We start from the raw sequence: 16365 nt of genomic DNA on the forward strand, positions 1-16365 counted from the left end.
AGCGAAGCAGTACTTACCGCTAGAGAGTCAGAACTAGAGATTAGAACTAGAGGTATGATTTATTGAATCTTGAGATTCTTTTCAAAAGTGCTGCGTTCTAAGAAGCAGATTAAATACTAGTCGCAATGTGGAACTGTACTGAGTTATAGCAAAAAGCGGTAAAATCATCTGGTTAGATATAACTGGCTCTCTAGAAGAAGGACAAATCAATAAATTATATTATTTCTATTTAAGCAATCTCTCAAGGGGACTCGAGGGAGTGCAATTCAGCAGTGTCAATCGCTATGCCAAACTTTCCGAGTCAAGCTCTAAACATTACCAATCACACAACCATCGTGAAGAGATTTACCCATTGCCAGTCGTCCCCTGACAACCAATACATGCTCAGATCACACCACCGTGATGCATGCACGACTCAGACAATGAGTTCCTAGGATCTCAAATGACTAACCATCGCCGAGTGACCTCTTCTGCTAGCTCTGTATTTCCAGACATGGAGTATATCGCTTGCAAATTGTAAGCAGTGTCAAGTACTAGCTTCTCGTGCGTGGGTTGCTCCGGTACGCCGGAAATTTCGTCGAATACTTTCTGATAGAAAGGGATCGCAAGGTGAACAAGACCAAGCATATGATATACTCGTGCCATGTTATAGTGGGCTTCTTGCCTCTCTTCACTACGAGGACATTGAAGTCGTAACTGATAGTATACCATCATAAAGGACAAGCCCTGAATTATGCTATATTGTCGATTCTCGGTTTGCCTCTTGAGAGCATGGTGGATACATGCAAGGCCGATGTTGAGATTGATCATTGGGTTGCTGGGGTCTAATGCGTATGCGCGGAAGAAATAATCTTTGATTGTGAGCCAGGAGCATGTGTAGGATGAGGGTAGTAGCTTACTCAAAGCGTATGGGTAGCTCCCACCCGTGAACAATATATGGCCGTACAACATCAGAAGCGCAACGTCCATATCTGAATTGATTATGATATGACCCTTACTATCCTGTGCGGAATAAGAGCCTTTATCCGCGTAATGCCTCCGACGCTTGTCCTCAGATACGAGTGAATAGTCCATGAGCTTGATTTGGCGAAGGATGAACTTCTGAGTTGGGCCCGAATTATACCAAGAAACGGGGGAATGACAGGCCCGTGAAACAGCTGCAAACATTCGGTAGGAGTCTGTGGTAAATTGGTAATCCTTCATAAAGAACCGAACAACAGATACGCATGTTTCTTCATCACTGGCAATTAGAGCACAAGCTATTCTCCGGTATTAGTCTAGTTCAAAGCAGTAGGCAACAGGGACTTACTACACCAACACAATTGAATCAGAAACATATCCTCCCTCGAGTGACAAAAGACAATGGCGTCCTTTGCTGCTTCACAGATTTCATATGACGCCTTCGCTTGCCCGTCTCTAGCGAGGCATAGCGCATAGTCCAAGAAGATATCCAGCCACTTCCGAAATGAAATGCCTCTGTAGTCTTCTGGGATTTCGACAGATGGTAAATTGGTTTTAGTTGAAATATCCGCACCAAGATCTGCCGTTGTTAGCACTTGTAATTGTTTCAAATGGTAGAGTCAAGAACTTTTAGACAAACGTTCAGCCATGGCTGTAAGGTCGGAATCTAATGAAGTCTCTGCTTGAAGTCTGACATGCCCAGAATATCCGAGGAATCGAATGTACTTGTCCCATGGATAAAAAGTTTTGAAGCTTCTGAAGTCATCTGTCAAAGCCCTTGCAGCATCGCGCCACAACAACGAAGATGTCACATCGCCTGTTCTCATTCCATTCTGCTCCGATTTCAGTATTTGATATTGAGTTTGAAGTAATTCCGCAGTCTGTATGAGCTCGTCTTTCTGGATCCGGCTGGCTGAGGTGTGCACAGAGCGAGGTGTATATTCTTTACTAGCGGCCCGAGACACTATCGCTGAATTAGCATCACTACCCATCTCCACCCCCTTATCCATATCCGCGACCTTTTGTTTCTGGCGCTTTGTTTCAGGACGCAGGTTCTTCTTGACTTGAATAATCTCCGTAACGTAGTCAAATGCCTTCTCGGGTTGTTGAGTCCTCTCGTACATCCTCGCCAATTCCATGCGGGCATCAACATCGCCTGCATCGAGGTTTATAGCGGCTTTGAAGCTCTCGGCAGCTTTCAAGTCATCAGAAACCTTGAGAAAGCATCTCCCAATTTGCACAAGCAAAGGGGAATCTACAACGGCCGGAACTCGTGTCAAAGGCTGATAGAAACTCATGGCAGCTTGATGCAGCCCTGCTCTATACAATTGATCTGCTGCTTGGCGGAATAGATAAGAATAATCATCGGCGAGAGTATCATCTTGATCTGGGCCTTGAAGTACATTAAGATGAGCCTGAGATCGTTAGTTCCGTCAAGTCACCTGTGCAGTCTTACTTACCATTGCTTCAGGATGTTGCCCAAGATGTAAGCGATACAATCCCAACTTGACTCGGAATTCGTATGGAAGGCCGAGACCGTAGGTGGATGGATCATATTTTCCTTGAGTGAAATCTGGAACTTGTAACCTCCTCAAATCGTTGATATCCCACTCGCGATCGTCACCCACGACATCATCCCAAAAGGATTCCTCTTCACGTCCGAGGAGCCACCGAGCAAGGGACTTGAGTTCTGAGATTGCAGTGTAGTATTGTCTGGCAACTTCATGCAAAGTGATGTAAGCATCTGCATCCTCCCAGCCGAAGACAACCTCGGAGTCGTTGTCCGGCGCTCTGAATTGCAGCAAGCTATTTTTGTACTCTTGTATCGCAGTGTGGACATCGCCGACATCGACGCAGACTTCTGCAAGCTTCTGCAGCGCAGGTTTCCTCATCCTATCTCGCTTGAGGATCCACTTATACTCAGATATGGCCCGCTGGAGTTTACCATTCTCAATGAAGACCTCAGCTTTCTTCATCCGTGCCTCAAGATCATTGGGCATATGGCGGACCATCGTGGCACATGCATTTTGGGCAAATGCAATAGCTCTAGGCCTCTTGGGGCCTTGGATACGAAGACAGTAATCAATACATGTGAGCCAGCCTGAGATAATCTTCGGCCGGAAAGTTGCAGCCATATGAAAGCAGAGGGCAGCATGCTCCGAATCTCCGCGGTCGTTGCGAATTGAAGCGAGCGTCTCCCAGGCTTGTGGGGTTTCGGCATTGATTCGAATGATCTCCTCCAATTCTGTCACAGCTTCGTCAAACCTCTTATTGATGTATAGGTCATTAGCTCTGCTAATACGTAATTTGATATCTGGAGTAGGCTCAGCGGCTTTGCGGGGTCCCCTGTGACGACGGAAGATTTTTGTTCTACCTACACGTTGCCGAGAACGCTTTATGGATCCTCTCGATAGACTGTTGCCAGCGAGTAGTTTGCTGAAGTCGAGCTCACTGCTTTCGGGTGCGGCGAGTCTCTTCAGTAACTCGTCGCCATTTTGCAGACTAGCTAAAGATGCTTCAAATTCACGCACATCGTCATCAGCATCAGAGTCGGAAAGATCATCATCCTCACTGTAACGATTAGTCAGATGCTTGGAGAAATTGTAGACGAAATCACACTGACTCTGGCTCAAATTCGTCTTGGGAGCTCTTGCCAATGTCTACATCAGCCAAAGCTTCAGCTCTCTGTATGTGTCTCCCGTGTGTAGAAGCAACTTCAAATCCAGCCCTTTCTATGTCGAGATCCGGGTAATGCATAACCTTAGAAAACTCAGGCGCAAGATGCTGAGATTGGGATATGGAAGAGCGATCGTGTCCGAAATTGTACTGACTTGCGGCGGGTGTAGGTTGTTGGTGATTCCAGACTGGAATTTGGCTCTGGCTGAATCTAGGATCTGATGGGATTTTTTGCGCGCTGGGGCCTGGTGGATTCAATGGTAACGGGCGCCACATGTTGGAGGAGGTTCGGGATATGTATCTACCAGGAGAAAGATTTGAAAAGCATGTATTTGTTCAAGATTGCTGCAGATGTTTTGAGTTGCGATCGAACGGCGGGGTCAAAATGTGCTTCAGCCTTGTCTACCAGAAGCGGTTACTGTAGATCTACGCTGCAGGCATTAGGCTAGCCTCGCAGTAAGTATTTTCCCGAGGGCGTGACTAAGCATAATTGAACCGAGCACCACATGAAACCGACCAAGTCAAATATAAAGTGGTCATACCAAGCACTGTCAGCAGTTGCTTGAATTGGTAGCTAATATGATATGCACAAAAAACCTACTTAAGTATTCACTTGATGCATAGACTTGAACAGGCAAGGCAAGAAACACGTTTGTTATTTTCGTACAAATTCTCACGATTACCGTTTCCAAGTCTTGCCAAGGCTGCAAAGACCATGCTTCGAATGATATGAATCATTCTACTTCTCGTATGCAACACATATACGTTTAGCCAACCAGGGTTCACGTCGTTAATAACACTCATCTCCTGCGTAGAGCACTTGTCATCGACTCTTCAATTCTCCAGACCCTCGAATCCTTGTTAAAACTTGACCTGTGTCTCTAGATCAAGCGAGCTTGCCTTCTGCCTTGGCTTCTATGTTGATCATTAGCTATCTTTTCATATACTGTTGTCACTTGTAGCATTACCTTTGACTTGTTCGAAAACCTTCAGCATCTTCCTTCGTGCTCCCAGAGCGTTAACACCCCGTTCTTCCAAAGCCTTCTCATCCAACTCCACAAGCTCGGTCCAATTCATATCCTTAAGATTGTCCGTATACTTATGCAGCCTCAGACTTCGCAGCCAACTGGGAATGTCTTGCAGAAGGCTCGGGTCAGTGGGATCCTCGGGAGGTTTGGAGCTGCCTCGTCTACCACGTGGGGATCGACCTCGCACCATGTCACTGTGATCAGAAAGGTAGCCCTCGTGTCCGGTCAGACCAAATTGGCCCAGATTTAATGTACCCATGCCGTTATTCATGAGGGGAGAGGAACCATCGTAGGCTGCCAGAAAGCCATTGTTCTGCGGTGATGCAAAGCCCAGTTGTCCAAAACCGCCGCCTTGCATTGCCAGACCTGGTGAGCTGGGACGTGATCTCCGACCCGCGAACGCATTTTGTTGTGCTTGGAGAGCTAGTACTTGATCCCGGCTCAAGACTTGACCATGTTCATTAATCATTACAACGTTTGCTCCAGGCATGTTGTTTGGAAGACCGGGAGACAGGGGCCCTTGTCCACTCGATCCATGGCCGTCGTTTGACCTAGCTCGACGGTATTTTCGGACATCATCTAGGGCGAATCGATTGTTCACGGTCGACAGAGCTGCAAGTTTCATAGCAGTGGCATTGGCAACCATGTCAGCTTGAGTTGAGTTGTTTGTCGTATTGAAAGAAGGTACCATGGGTGTGTTGACCATAGAAGCCCAGTTGCCATTGCCAGCATTGTATGGCGACAGTAGCGGGAGATCTTGGTTCTGGTTTTCAGGAGCATTGATTGTGGTGTTTTGCAGATTTGTATTGCCGGAGATTGGAGCTGCAGGTGATCGAAGGCCACCTGAAGGGGGTGGTTGCATGAACTGACCCATTGGGGTTTGTCCAGCAGACGACTTTGGCCTAGCAGCCTGATCATTATTTCGAGAACCCCATGGTGATGGCGACGGAGCTCCATTGTCAGCGGAATCTGCAGGTCCAGATATAGTCGGGGCTGTCAGTGAAGCACGTGAGTCGTAAGCAGCGCTGTTTCTATTCGAGGATGGTGGATTTCCGGTTTGTTGAGTGAATTTTGCTTTCTCGGTAGCAATCGCCGCAGCGGCATCGGGAAACATTGCGTTGATTGTGGATGGATCGAGACCGGAATGTCTCTTGGCAGACGGCGTCGCAGGAGGTCTGGTCAATGAATTTCGGGAGGAACCATCCACACTGAGCTTGTTCATAGCATCACTGAGGCGGTTTGACATTGGGTCTGGTATGCAACGTTAGATCTATGAGATGGTAGTGAAGATGGGATGCACAAACCTTTGTCGAAATTTGCAGGAGACAGAACACCAGACATTGGATGATTCTTTCCCATCTGCTGCAGCACTTGGATGAAGAAGCGAATTTGCACTTGAGTAGTCTGCTGGAGTAGAGCATATAGAGCAGCAGTCCTCTCAGCCTCACTCAGGACCCTGAACCATTGTTCAATAGCACTGAGTTCATCCTTGAAATCTTGGTCGAGGGTCGCAGCTGCCATTTCCTCTAGCGTAGTCTCATACTGATCAATGTCCGCAATCCACTGCTGAGCGATCTTGTCAGATGCATCAGTCTCCGAGACTCCTTGTCCTTGATTCTGCTGAGTACCATAGAAGTCGGACGAAGGTCGAATTCGACTCGAAGAAGGTGATGTGGAGAATGCTGCCATATCCGCAGATGCTCTAAGACCGGAGCCTATGGCACGAGAAGACGGTGGACGCAGAGAAGAGCTGTTCGACTCGACAGGTGTGCTGTTTCGATTGCCTACGGCAGACATGTTGAGCATCGTAGCGGAGGAGCTGAAGAAGCTGATGCTAGAGAAAGTCGTCTTTGAACTCGGGATTTTCGAAATGTGAAACGAAGCCTTCAGATCTAACGCCGTGTCGAACTGTCAATGCACCAACGATCGTCTAGGGAAGACTACACTACACTCGGGGCAGTTTGTGGTCCGTGAAGAAGAGCTGTGTTTCGGAACGCTTTTATTATCCCAGGATCCAAGGAGTCCGATCAATGCCGTGATGGTCGTCGTACTGGACTCGGTGCGCGAATGTCCAAATATAGACGGTTGTGAGAACAGTCAAAGACGGTCGCTCGTCGCTCGTATGGGACAGTTTGGGACTTCGGATTGATTACTTGAGAGGATCAAAGAGCTCTCTAGCAGTACCTGCTGCTGAGCCTCTGCGAAGCACTGGTCAGCCTGTGCCCTTCGAAATGGAATGCCCGATCTTCACTCTTAGAATCAGAGGGCGACGAAGAAGCTCGAGTCTCGGATAAGGGGAGGACGAAGGGTCACAAAGCATACAGCAGAAGAGGAAAAATGAAAGCGCACAGCGTTGGAAGCCAAAGTTCTAGCGATGTTGAGTTGTTTGAAGGCTGGGTGAAGGAGACGTTGCCGCTTTTGTTGGCTAGGGCGACGATTTAGCGCCCTTTTTCAAGTTTCTTTATTCCGTGATTCGATCCGGACAGCACACCGAATCACAATTTCATTGTCTTCCAATACCAGTCATCAAGCTAGTTCAGATTCCGTCAGCTCAATGTTACAGCATATAAATGGGTGGTCACAGTGGTTCTTGGGCAATCACCGTGCTTTGATGCCTGGGCTTCTTATAAAAAGCAATTTATTAGTATCTGCCTCGGGACAAGTACAGAACCCTCTTCGATGAAATCTATTTGGCTGAGTTGAAGTGCATAGCTGTGGTGTAAGGCTACATGAGCGTTTGTGATAGTTGTCGAAATACCAGTGCTAGCTAAAAGGCTGTCTATCTCAATATCGGATGGACAAGACTTCTTGATCCATTTGTAGGCCCCCAAAGATCAAAGTTGAAAGTACCGATCAATTCGTCTTTGATTCGATACTTTCCCGTAGTATTAGACACCCTATATCTTCCCCCAGAATATATAACTCGATAAAATTGACGGTACAGGTGCATCGATGTAACCCAATCTTCATGCACCATTACCTCATAGAGTATAGAAGAAAGGTGTTTGGTAATGAAGGGGCTTGAAGTTTGATCTTGGCACGAAATATAATATCCTTGAGCAGATGAGCATGGAGAATGGCTCGGAATGCTCTACACACAAATGCCGTCTTGTTTTGATCACATTACCAGAACGAGGTGAACTGATGGGAGGAAGTCAGAGGATGACGGATGCTCTTGTTCTAATTTCGAAACAGAGCTATCGTCGAGAATCTGGTTGCTGCAAATGCGGATTTGCCCTTATCTGCCTCCAGAATGCGCCCTTGCCAATGCAAATTCCACTGCCGTAATCGAAAGAAGAAATCGTCGTGAGACTCATGACTTGTCGCCGCCCTCCTTCTCTGCCTTCTGCTAAGAAGTTAGCACCGTGTTGTAAGAAATCCAGGTATTGACCGCTTACCAAAGCTTTCATTGTACCGTGAAGGGCATGCCTATGGTTTCTTCGGAATTTCGGATCGGTACCCTTCAGAGATGGATATCTAGAGGTTTTGGGCTTCTTGATACTATTTGGTAAATCGTCAGGCAAGATCGTGATAAATAAGGTGTGAATGTCGTTTATGGTGCTCCACATACCCATTTCTATGAGCCTTCTTCGATTGATTATGCTGAGAGCTGTTCTTGGACTCTGTTTGAGGGTGAAGTCAGCATAAGAGTAGAGTGTAAGGTGCGAAAGGCGAGGAGCAGGGTAGAAATAACGCAGAAGCGCACGAGTATAGAGTGACCGGCAATATCGCATGACAAACGAAGATGCCAGCACGGATTGTAGACTGTAGGAGAAATGCGGTGGACTTACTCGCCATTGTGTCGACGGTTCTCTTGGTGCAGTCTCGAGAATTGTTGTTTCTTGACGTGCTAGAAGTTCTCGATATACTTCTTCCTGAAATCCGTTGTGTGGGAAAAGTAGCCATGAACAGCTTAGCCGAAGCACGGACCTTGCTCAAATCATCACGTGCGAAGTCAGCAATTCCGTTCAATTCCAGGTTTATGGAAGATGAGGAGGGAAAGTTTAATTATGGTAGAAAAGTCTTTTCGTATTCAAGTTGGCAATCGGAACCTGTTGAACAGAGTCGCTATCTCAACCTCAGCTTTGACAGTAAACGCCTTCTTATTTACTTTAACCCTATGCCGTCTTGTGACTCTTGTTCTTCCAGCCCAAGTGCTTTCCTCTTAGACATCACCTAGTAATTTAAATCCTATCAGGTAGCAGCATATTGTGCGTTCGAAATTCAAAATTGGTCAAGTGCAATATTGAATCACCCAAGCGTGGAAATTCAATGGCTGACTTGACTCTACAGAGACTCCACAAATCATAGGTATGCAAGAGTCAAAGAGCCGCAACTGAAAAGCTCCTCTTTTCTAACTTCCTAATCCCAAGATCTAATAAACTGATACCCCTTCCAATTGAGGGATTCCAATAAGCAATCGGGTTTGTCTCTTACTCTTTACCTTTAACACAGCGAATTCCAACTCTGGCCATTAGTTAAACAGTCGAAGTAGACACTGGCCATAATAACATAGATCATCGTCACTTTTTGTGATACAGCGGTGCTATGTTTGAGAGTTCTGGAATTGCACAGTAATGCAAAGCGCCTTACAGAATTCATATATACTCACGACCAGTAATATATTTACACAACGCCTGACCGTTCTAAAATCCGGCCCTCACTTATATCTGAGCTCGTCATAACCAGGAAATTGCATTAGTTCTATTGTCTACTTCGTAACCAAGGGTAACACTTGCTTCGCTTTTGAAGCAGCAAGATCCGCAGCCTTCTGGAGCTGCTCAGATCTCATCTTCTTCAAATATCGGAATAATACAATGAAGAGAAGTTCCATCCTGTTCTTTGTCAGCATCGAGGAATGTGAGAACGCGAAGAAGGCATACCGTTCTTTCGTCATCATAAGAAGGCCTTGTACGATAAGACCTTTCGAGATCTGAGGGGCGATACCCTTAAACAATCCTAGCCACCCTTCGTTGTGGACAATGAACTGCATGACTTCAATGAAGCTCTTGAAAGGTTTCCCTCCACGAGATGGTGGTGGTTTCGACTGAAGTCCAACCTTAGCCACAATGAGGGGTTGTGTTGCAATCGTCGCAAGCGATTTAGACATAGCTCCTAGCACTGAGGAGGGAGATTATTAGCAAGCAATATTTGGATGGGGGAGGCACTACCCACAGAAAGCTTCCCAGGGTCTGAGATTGAGCTTGCCAGGAAACATAACCTCCCGCAGTCTTTGATAGGCACCGTATGTAATGGCAGGATTCACAACCAATACCAAACTAGCCTTAAGACCTCTCCAAAGGCCACTCCATCCATCTTCACTATCGATAACGTCCTTGGCCGTGTCTATCATCCCCTTCCTTTCGCCTTTTCCTTGGGTCTGTTGACGGGTTGTTACGACAGCGACCGGGATTGTAAAGATCTGGGCAACTGCTCCTGCTACCGCACCCAGCGAGAGTTCAACTGCCGTGCTTGGTGGACCCGGTACTTTCTGCGAGGACAGATACAGAGTCCGAACAACGGAATACCAGTAGAAGTATGCAAAATTCGTTGAGGCCACACCAATAAGCGCACCATTCATCCCAGCGTAGAGGCCGATAAGTCCATCGTCTGCAACAATCTTGGAGATTGCATCCCAGGTTGAAGTGTAATGCGTAGCATCGACACCTGTTGGAGCAGGGTCACTTGGGTTTCGTTTGACTTGCACTTGGAGGCGGGTTTTGACTCTGAAGATGCCATGAATTAGCAAGAATGCTACACGAGGTCGAGTTGCGGTTGACCACATCCATATCCGAGGTGCTCTCACATGTCTAGAGGATATACGATTGCATTCGCAATCACTGCGCCAGTGGCGCCAGCGACGGCCAGTCCCCAGGGAGGAATCAGGGCCTCTTTCGATTGCCCAGCCATCGTGAAGGTGCTCGAAACTGTGGGAGTGGTGTCGATCGAGGAAGCAAGCTCGATTGCCAGGAAACAATGCGGGATCTAGGAAGGGCGGGCTCACGAAACGACTGAACGTAAAGAATTGGAATATGATTAAATAAGAGTAGAACAGCAAAGAATAATGCTCCCAGGCATTCTTGACCTTGGACAAGGAAGGATAGGTCGTGATACAAGAAGTTTATGGTTCAACCACCTTCGTACCGAGGCAATGAAGTCTTGCCGTGCGACTCGGATGTGCGAACGTACCTAGTTCTAGTCTAGTACAGTATCCCGTGCTCGACAATCCATGCCCGTGCATCCCCATACCTCCATCCATACATATGCATCATTCACAAGCAAATCGAGCAGATTGTTGAGCTCAGAGTACAGGAGGCTTGGGTACAGTGGCTACATTATATCGTCCGGACCGACATACGGTACGAACAGGGCGGTCCGAAATCCTTCTGTAGTCACTGACCATAGGCTGTGCTTCAAGTGCTGAAGTCTATGGTCTCTTTCCGTCTGATCTTGTGCTTGTTTCACCAGACTGTGTCAGCGTCGCGGTTATTTCGACTGTCGTGGGACAGCAATCTCCATCTTCTGTAAAGCTTTCTCGAATTGGTCGGTCCCTCTTCGAGATATAATCAGCATCTGAGAAGAAAAGTACGATAATGCTCACCAGAGAAGCCATCCGCCATTATGGAGGCTAAAGCTGTGGTAAATGCTGAAGCCACGATCAGGGACTATCGATTACGGTACTGACGCTACCAGGTAGCAGCGTCCAGTGTAGAAAGCTCCCTGACAAAGGAGGAGGCTTTGGAAAATGCTATCCGTGCGGTTGAGCTGTATATGAGGGCAGCCGAGCATGCAAGCAGTGGCGAAGAAAAATCAAGGCTCCGAGGAAAGTGTAAGCAGTTACTCTCCCGGGCTGAAGAGATCAAGAAGTCGACCAAGTGGTCTCCGAAGCCGAAGAGCAGACCTCCTGTTCTCGAATCCAAAAGGTCCATCTCCAAGCGTGAGGAGGTCATTCTACTAGAGAGCTCCAGACTCCATGGTTTCATATTCCCGCAGTGGAAATCAGACCCCGATGAATCAATCTTCGTCGGGGAAACCGATGCTGCGAAGTATATGTACGTTTTCCACTACGCCCCAGCAGAATGTTGGTTAATGTGGGGTAGCGAGCCTACTGATCTCAAACTGTCCGATGCTCAGAAGGAGATATTCGATGACTGGAAGAGACCATCCGAGAATCTGATGAGTCAGGACGAGCTATTGATGGATGTCATAGATAATATCGACTTAGTGCAAGACATTACGACAGATTGCTCTGTTGTGGCGAGTCTTTGTGCGGGAACTGCAAGGGAGGTGAAAGGTCATGAGATGGTATGCTATACCGGGCTCATTATATCACGAAAGACTGCTGACAGTCATAGCTATTTGCTTCTGCTATACATCCTTTCGATGTGTATAAAGCTCGACCCAAGATTTCTAGGAGCGGAAAATATATCTTTCGGTTGCACTTCAATGGTTGCTTCCGACAAGTAACTATTGACGATCGACTTCCTGCGTCAAAGACTGCAAGAAGTCTACACGTGGTTGACCGAAATAATCCCCAGCTTCTTTGGCCCGCTTTGATCGAGAAGGCCTATCTCAAAGTTCGGGGCGGCTACGATTTCCCAGGCTCGAATTCAGGAACTGATCTTTGGGTCATCACCGGATGGATTCCAGAACAGATCTTCCTTCAGAGGTGAGTCTTACACTACCGAATACCTTGTGGGTTGCTGACAACTTCTGTCTATAGTGATGATGTTCAACCGGAACAGCTCTGGCATCGAGTTCATAATTCATTTGTTTATGGGGATGTCATGCTGACGCTGGGAACGGGAGGGCTGTCTCACAGAGAAGAAAGGGAGCTCGGTTTGGCAGGAGAGCATGACTATGCGATCCTAGATATGAAAGAAGTTGGGAAGCAGAGAATGATGCTAGTCAAGAATCCTTGGTGTGATGGTATGATATGGAAAGGCTCGCAAGTAAAAGTCGACTCTGCCGGAGATGAGTGGTCCAAGGAATTGCGTGACGCACTTCCCACAAGTAACCCCCCGTCGCCGGGAACTTTCTGGATGAGTTTCGAGGATGTTGTACAGCATTTCGAATCTCTTTACCTTAATTGGAATCCTGGATTGTTCCTATACCGTCAGGATCATCACTTCTCGTGGACCATCCCAGTGATAAAAAGTCCGGGTACCTTCACGCACAACCCACAGTACTCCTTAAGATCTGCACGACAAGGGATAGTCTGGGTTCTACTCAGCCGCCACTTCGCAACCAAGGAGCACGATATCGCCAAGGAAAGACCAAACACGGCATCAGCAGCATCAAATACACTTGGCTTTATCAGTCTCTACGTTTTTGAGGCCAATGGTCGAAGGGTATATCTTAGCGACAATGCCCTCCATCGTGGAGCGTTTGTCGACTCACCACAAACACTTGCACGACTTGACCTCTCCGCATCAACGTCATATACAATCGTGGTAGCCCAACAAGGCCTACCATTGCCGAAATATTCCTTTACACTCTCGTTCTTCTCTCGAACGCAAATCTCAGTTGAGGATGCCGAAGACAGAATCCCACATTATATCACACATGCGGGAGCGTGGACACCTCGCACGGCAGGTGGAAATGCTAGTTCTCCCCACTACCCCAGCAACCCCCAATTCAGCATCTCAATACCTTCCCGCACGGACATCACTTTAATTCTGGAGACAGATCAAGAAGAACTTGCCGTTCACGTGAAAATGGTTTGGGCAGACGGACAACGCGTGACGGCTGTTACTTCGAAAGATATAGTTGGAGGGTCAGGCGATTACAGGCGTGGATGCGCATTAGCATCCATTCAGGATGTCGCTCCTGGTAACTACACCATCGTATGCTCCACGTTCGAAGCTGGACAGACTGGAAATTTTACCTTGAGGGTAGGGTCCATGGTGCCTTGCGTGGTGAAGGCCGTCCTAGCAGAAACAGCAGGTCGTCTAAGCCTTAGTCTCCCACCAATCGTCTTCCAAAACGGACTCAACAGGATGCTTGCACCCCTGACTGCTGCTCGATTGACAAGGCTTAGGATAGTGGCTAGATGTGGGGGCGGCGGGCGACTGGCTCCATCTTCGAGATCCCGGCCTTCGCTTAAGGTTTCGTTGGAAAGGGGTCAGGGTCCAAATAAATCGATACTGACCGTGTCGGGTGAAGGAGAATTCAGTGATTCTCCCATGGGAATAAGAACTCCTGATTTGGATCTAAGTCCTAATATGAGCCAACCTGGCGGGATATGGATAGTGTTGGAACGTCTGGGTGGGAGTAACGGCTCGGATGAGGTGGCTGTTGAGGTGCTGAGCGACAGTCCTGTCAACGTGGGTCTCTGGGGAACCGGTGATGGTTAAGTATCACAAATACTAGTATCTAACGAGGGTTTCTCGGGCAACGTAGGCAAGATGAATGATTGCACAAACCGTACAAAAGGTGAGTTTTGTGATCAGAAAAAGGTATAAACACGAATCCTAAGAATGCTACCCACAGTCAACGACAGTCAGTATGAAGCCCCAAGCCACCCACGCTAGCGAAGCACCGTCTTCTTTGGTATAAGGTAGCCACCATGCTCCAGAAACTCCAAATCGTAGCTCATGAATGTGATATCCGCCCTTGTGACAAGACGCCTTTCGTATAACGCCAGTAAATCCACAGATGTGCACAGCAACAACCAACCTATGGCCCATATATTTTCTCCGTATCTTTCATAACCCTGTCGAGGGCGGCTCAGTTGGCAACCGTTCGCAGAGCCTTACCCGAGGGGTGAATGGATAATTTTATGAAGTACCGCCCCGCCGCCGTCTGCCCCTGCTTGGACCTTCTGGTCTCTGCGAAAGCACTTCCCTTAGTTGAGGGTCGTCTTTATCCTTATCCACGTGATGTACCCTGACGTGTCTATTTTGTGAATCAGTACCTTCTCACCAAAATCTACGACAGGCAGCCTCTCAAGCAGCTGTAGCATATAACTTACCTCTGAAGATTGTCGGGTCTTGGGTACTTGTGTTCTCGGTCTGGACAAAACGGGCACACATAACCAGGCGAATCATGCACCAGCCCGTGCCTAATCATTTCATTCTTCCTCTTGAAGCCTTTACCTCCTTCACTTCGGGGACAGCCCTTTACGCTACAGTAATGTGGTCGATTCGAAGAATGGACGTTGGCATGAGAATTAAGAAGGTACTGCTAGAGTGTCAATATTGGGTTCTTGAACATATGGGATATTCTTATATACTCACTTGCGTCTGGAACGGTTGTGCAGTACATCCAGGGTAGGTACACTGAAACCCACCAATCTGTGGATTAGTGATGCCATCAATGCTCATACGATCAATCCCCATAATCGCAGGGGTTGAGCCGGACTGATCAGTGCTCGGTGTCTCAGTATTACTACTGCTATAATCTGGGCTGGTATATTGATGACCTTCGGTCTGTGATGGTCTCCGGTGGTGGTTGGCAAAAGAGTAGAAATGTCCCCTACCCGGTGACGGCAGCTCTCTCCGTGGGAAGGTATCATTTGGTGACTTCGGTGGAGATCCATGACCAGGTACAGCTGCAAATTGAGGAGGCGGTCTTCCAGGCGGAGACTGTGAGAAGGCAGAGTTGCTAGCAGATGGAGGCTCTGGAAGGTGATTGATGTCTCCAAGCTGATCAGATATAGATGGTAGCGTTATTTGACTAGACCCATTCCCATTTGTGAGACCAGATTGTGCTATAGTGTGAAGAATTGGGGGTAATTCTCCAGGTCCAACGGGAGCGGCTGGACCCTCACGTTTGATAGCCGCCTCGTCTGGAGAGCGCGCACCTTCCCCATCAACGTATAAAGTTGTGATTGAAGGTATTGTCGGTTTGACGCCTTCCATCGCATCCGCTTCAGGTTGAGGTGGCGACGCTTTGGATGCTGAACCACCATCCGTAGCGGCCTGTTTTTGAGGCACTTCTGCAGTGACATCCTCGGTATGAGCTAGAGCTCCAGCAGCAAGCGCAGTCAAATAGGATCGTCCTTCCTCTGCGGCAGGAACTTCAGTAGTATTCGTCGTCGCATTCGTCGCAGGAGTCTCCTTTTCTGCCTCTTTTGATACCTGCACTTCATCTTCTGCGACTTCCTTCTCCGTCATTTCCTCGTCCTCAGTCACAACCTCGTCGTCGTCGTCGTCTTCCTCCTCCTTTTCTTCCACCGTCACGGCGACCCCTCCCTTCATCGGTTGATCTTCCGTCGCCTCATTGTCAGAAGCCAGTGGCTGCTGTCCCGCGTCGCGCGCGATATCAGAATGTTTTCCTCCAGCCATGAATGACACCAAGACCGCATCGCCCTGGCTCGGGTGATACTTCGGTCGAGAAGGACCTTTGCGGCTCGGCGAGCCTGGACTCGATTCGGGACTATCTGAGGGGATTGGAACGGTCGGCGGGGGACTGGGCGAGGGTGCAAGGTTAAATTTCACGGGTTTGAAGGGAGGAGAGTGCTGTCCAACATCGTCCGGATCGTAGATATCGTCGTCAGGGCGGAGATGGTCGACAGTAGTCATCTCTCTAAATCGCCATCTGAAAGTAGCGCGCCAAATGGGAATTGCACGGCGGACGGAGACGACGACGGGTAATCACAGCAGCATAATCAGCCAGACGTAAACGGCAAGCTTGCAGTGGAACGGAAGAGTAGTAGAGGTGAGGAGAGGAGGGTAAGTAAGGGCAAGGTTGGTCGGCC

General features: G+C 48.1%; 6 protein-coding genes across 6 annotated transcripts; 1 reads left to right on the plus strand and 5 right to left on the minus strand.

Annotated features, from left to right (window-relative positions):
• Positions 1-202: 202 nt before the first annotated feature.
• On the minus strand, positions 203-3985 carry LY89DRAFT_721567 (RNA polymerase III transcription factor-like protein TFIIIC subunit Tfc4). Its single transcript, XM_018218656.1, has 6 exons — positions 3584-3985; positions 2421-3531; positions 1589-2375; positions 1310-1540; positions 900-1259; positions 203-851 (listed from the first exon to the last, which is right to left on the minus strand). The coding sequence occupies exons 1-6, from the start codon at positions 3910-3912 to the stop codon at positions 439-441; spliced, it is 3231 nt and encodes a 1076-aa protein (XP_018067034.1). The 5' UTR covers positions 3913-3985; the 3' UTR covers positions 203-438.
• A 212-nt stretch (positions 3986-4197) lies between these two features.
• LY89DRAFT_687649 (uncharacterized protein) lies at positions 4198-6862 on the minus strand. The gene is made up of 3 exons (XM_018215548.1): positions 5969-6862; positions 4605-5915; positions 4198-4551 (listed from the first exon to the last, which is right to left on the minus strand). Exons 1-3 carry the CDS (start codon positions 6459-6461, stop codon positions 4523-4525), a joined length of 1833 nt encoding a protein of 610 aa, XP_018067035.1. The 5' UTR covers positions 6462-6862; the 3' UTR covers positions 4198-4522.
• Positions 6863-7861: 999 nt separating this feature from the next.
• LY89DRAFT_592434 (uncharacterized protein) lies at positions 7862-8288 on the minus strand (the record flags this gene model as incomplete). The annotated part of the gene is made up of 2 exons (XM_018209699.1): positions 7862-8165; positions 8236-8288. Coding segments are annotated over 2 exons (357 nt in total), but the record flags the coding sequence as incomplete, so codon positions are not given.
• Positions 8289-9222: 934 nt separating this feature from the next.
• LY89DRAFT_687651 (mitochondrial carrier) lies at positions 9223-10821 on the minus strand. The gene is made up of 4 exons (XM_018215549.1): positions 10471-10821; positions 9840-10390; positions 9548-9785; positions 9223-9499 (listed from the first exon to the last, which is right to left on the minus strand). Exons 1-4 carry the CDS (start codon positions 10572-10574, stop codon positions 9376-9378), a joined length of 1017 nt encoding a protein of 338 aa, XP_018067037.1. The 5' UTR covers positions 10575-10821; the 3' UTR covers positions 9223-9375.
• Positions 10822-10927: 106 nt separating this feature from the next.
• LY89DRAFT_687653 (cysteine proteinase) lies at positions 10928-14209 on the plus strand. The gene is made up of 6 exons (XM_018215550.1): positions 10928-11303; positions 11358-11716; positions 11765-11969; positions 12020-12333; positions 12388-14099; positions 14157-14209. Exons 1-5 carry the CDS (start codon positions 11286-11288, stop codon positions 14018-14020), a joined length of 2529 nt encoding a protein of 842 aa, XP_018067038.1. The 5' UTR covers positions 10928-11285; the 3' UTR covers positions 14021-14099; positions 14157-14209.
• On the minus strand, positions 14082-16365 carry LY89DRAFT_687654 (uncharacterized protein). Its single transcript, XM_018215551.1, has 3 exons — positions 14903-16365; positions 14638-14846; positions 14082-14561 (listed from the first exon to the last, which is right to left on the minus strand). Exons 1-3 carry the CDS (start codon positions 16187-16189, stop codon positions 14444-14446), a joined length of 1614 nt encoding a protein of 537 aa, XP_018067039.1. The 5' UTR covers positions 16190-16365; the 3' UTR covers positions 14082-14443.

Source organism: Mollisia scopiformis (assembly GCF_001500285.1).
Source record: "Mollisia scopiformis unplaced genomic scaffold LY89scaffold_20, whole genome shotgun sequence".
NCBI lineage: Eukaryota > Fungi > Ascomycota > Leotiomycetes > Helotiales > Mollisiaceae > Mollisia > Mollisia scopiformis.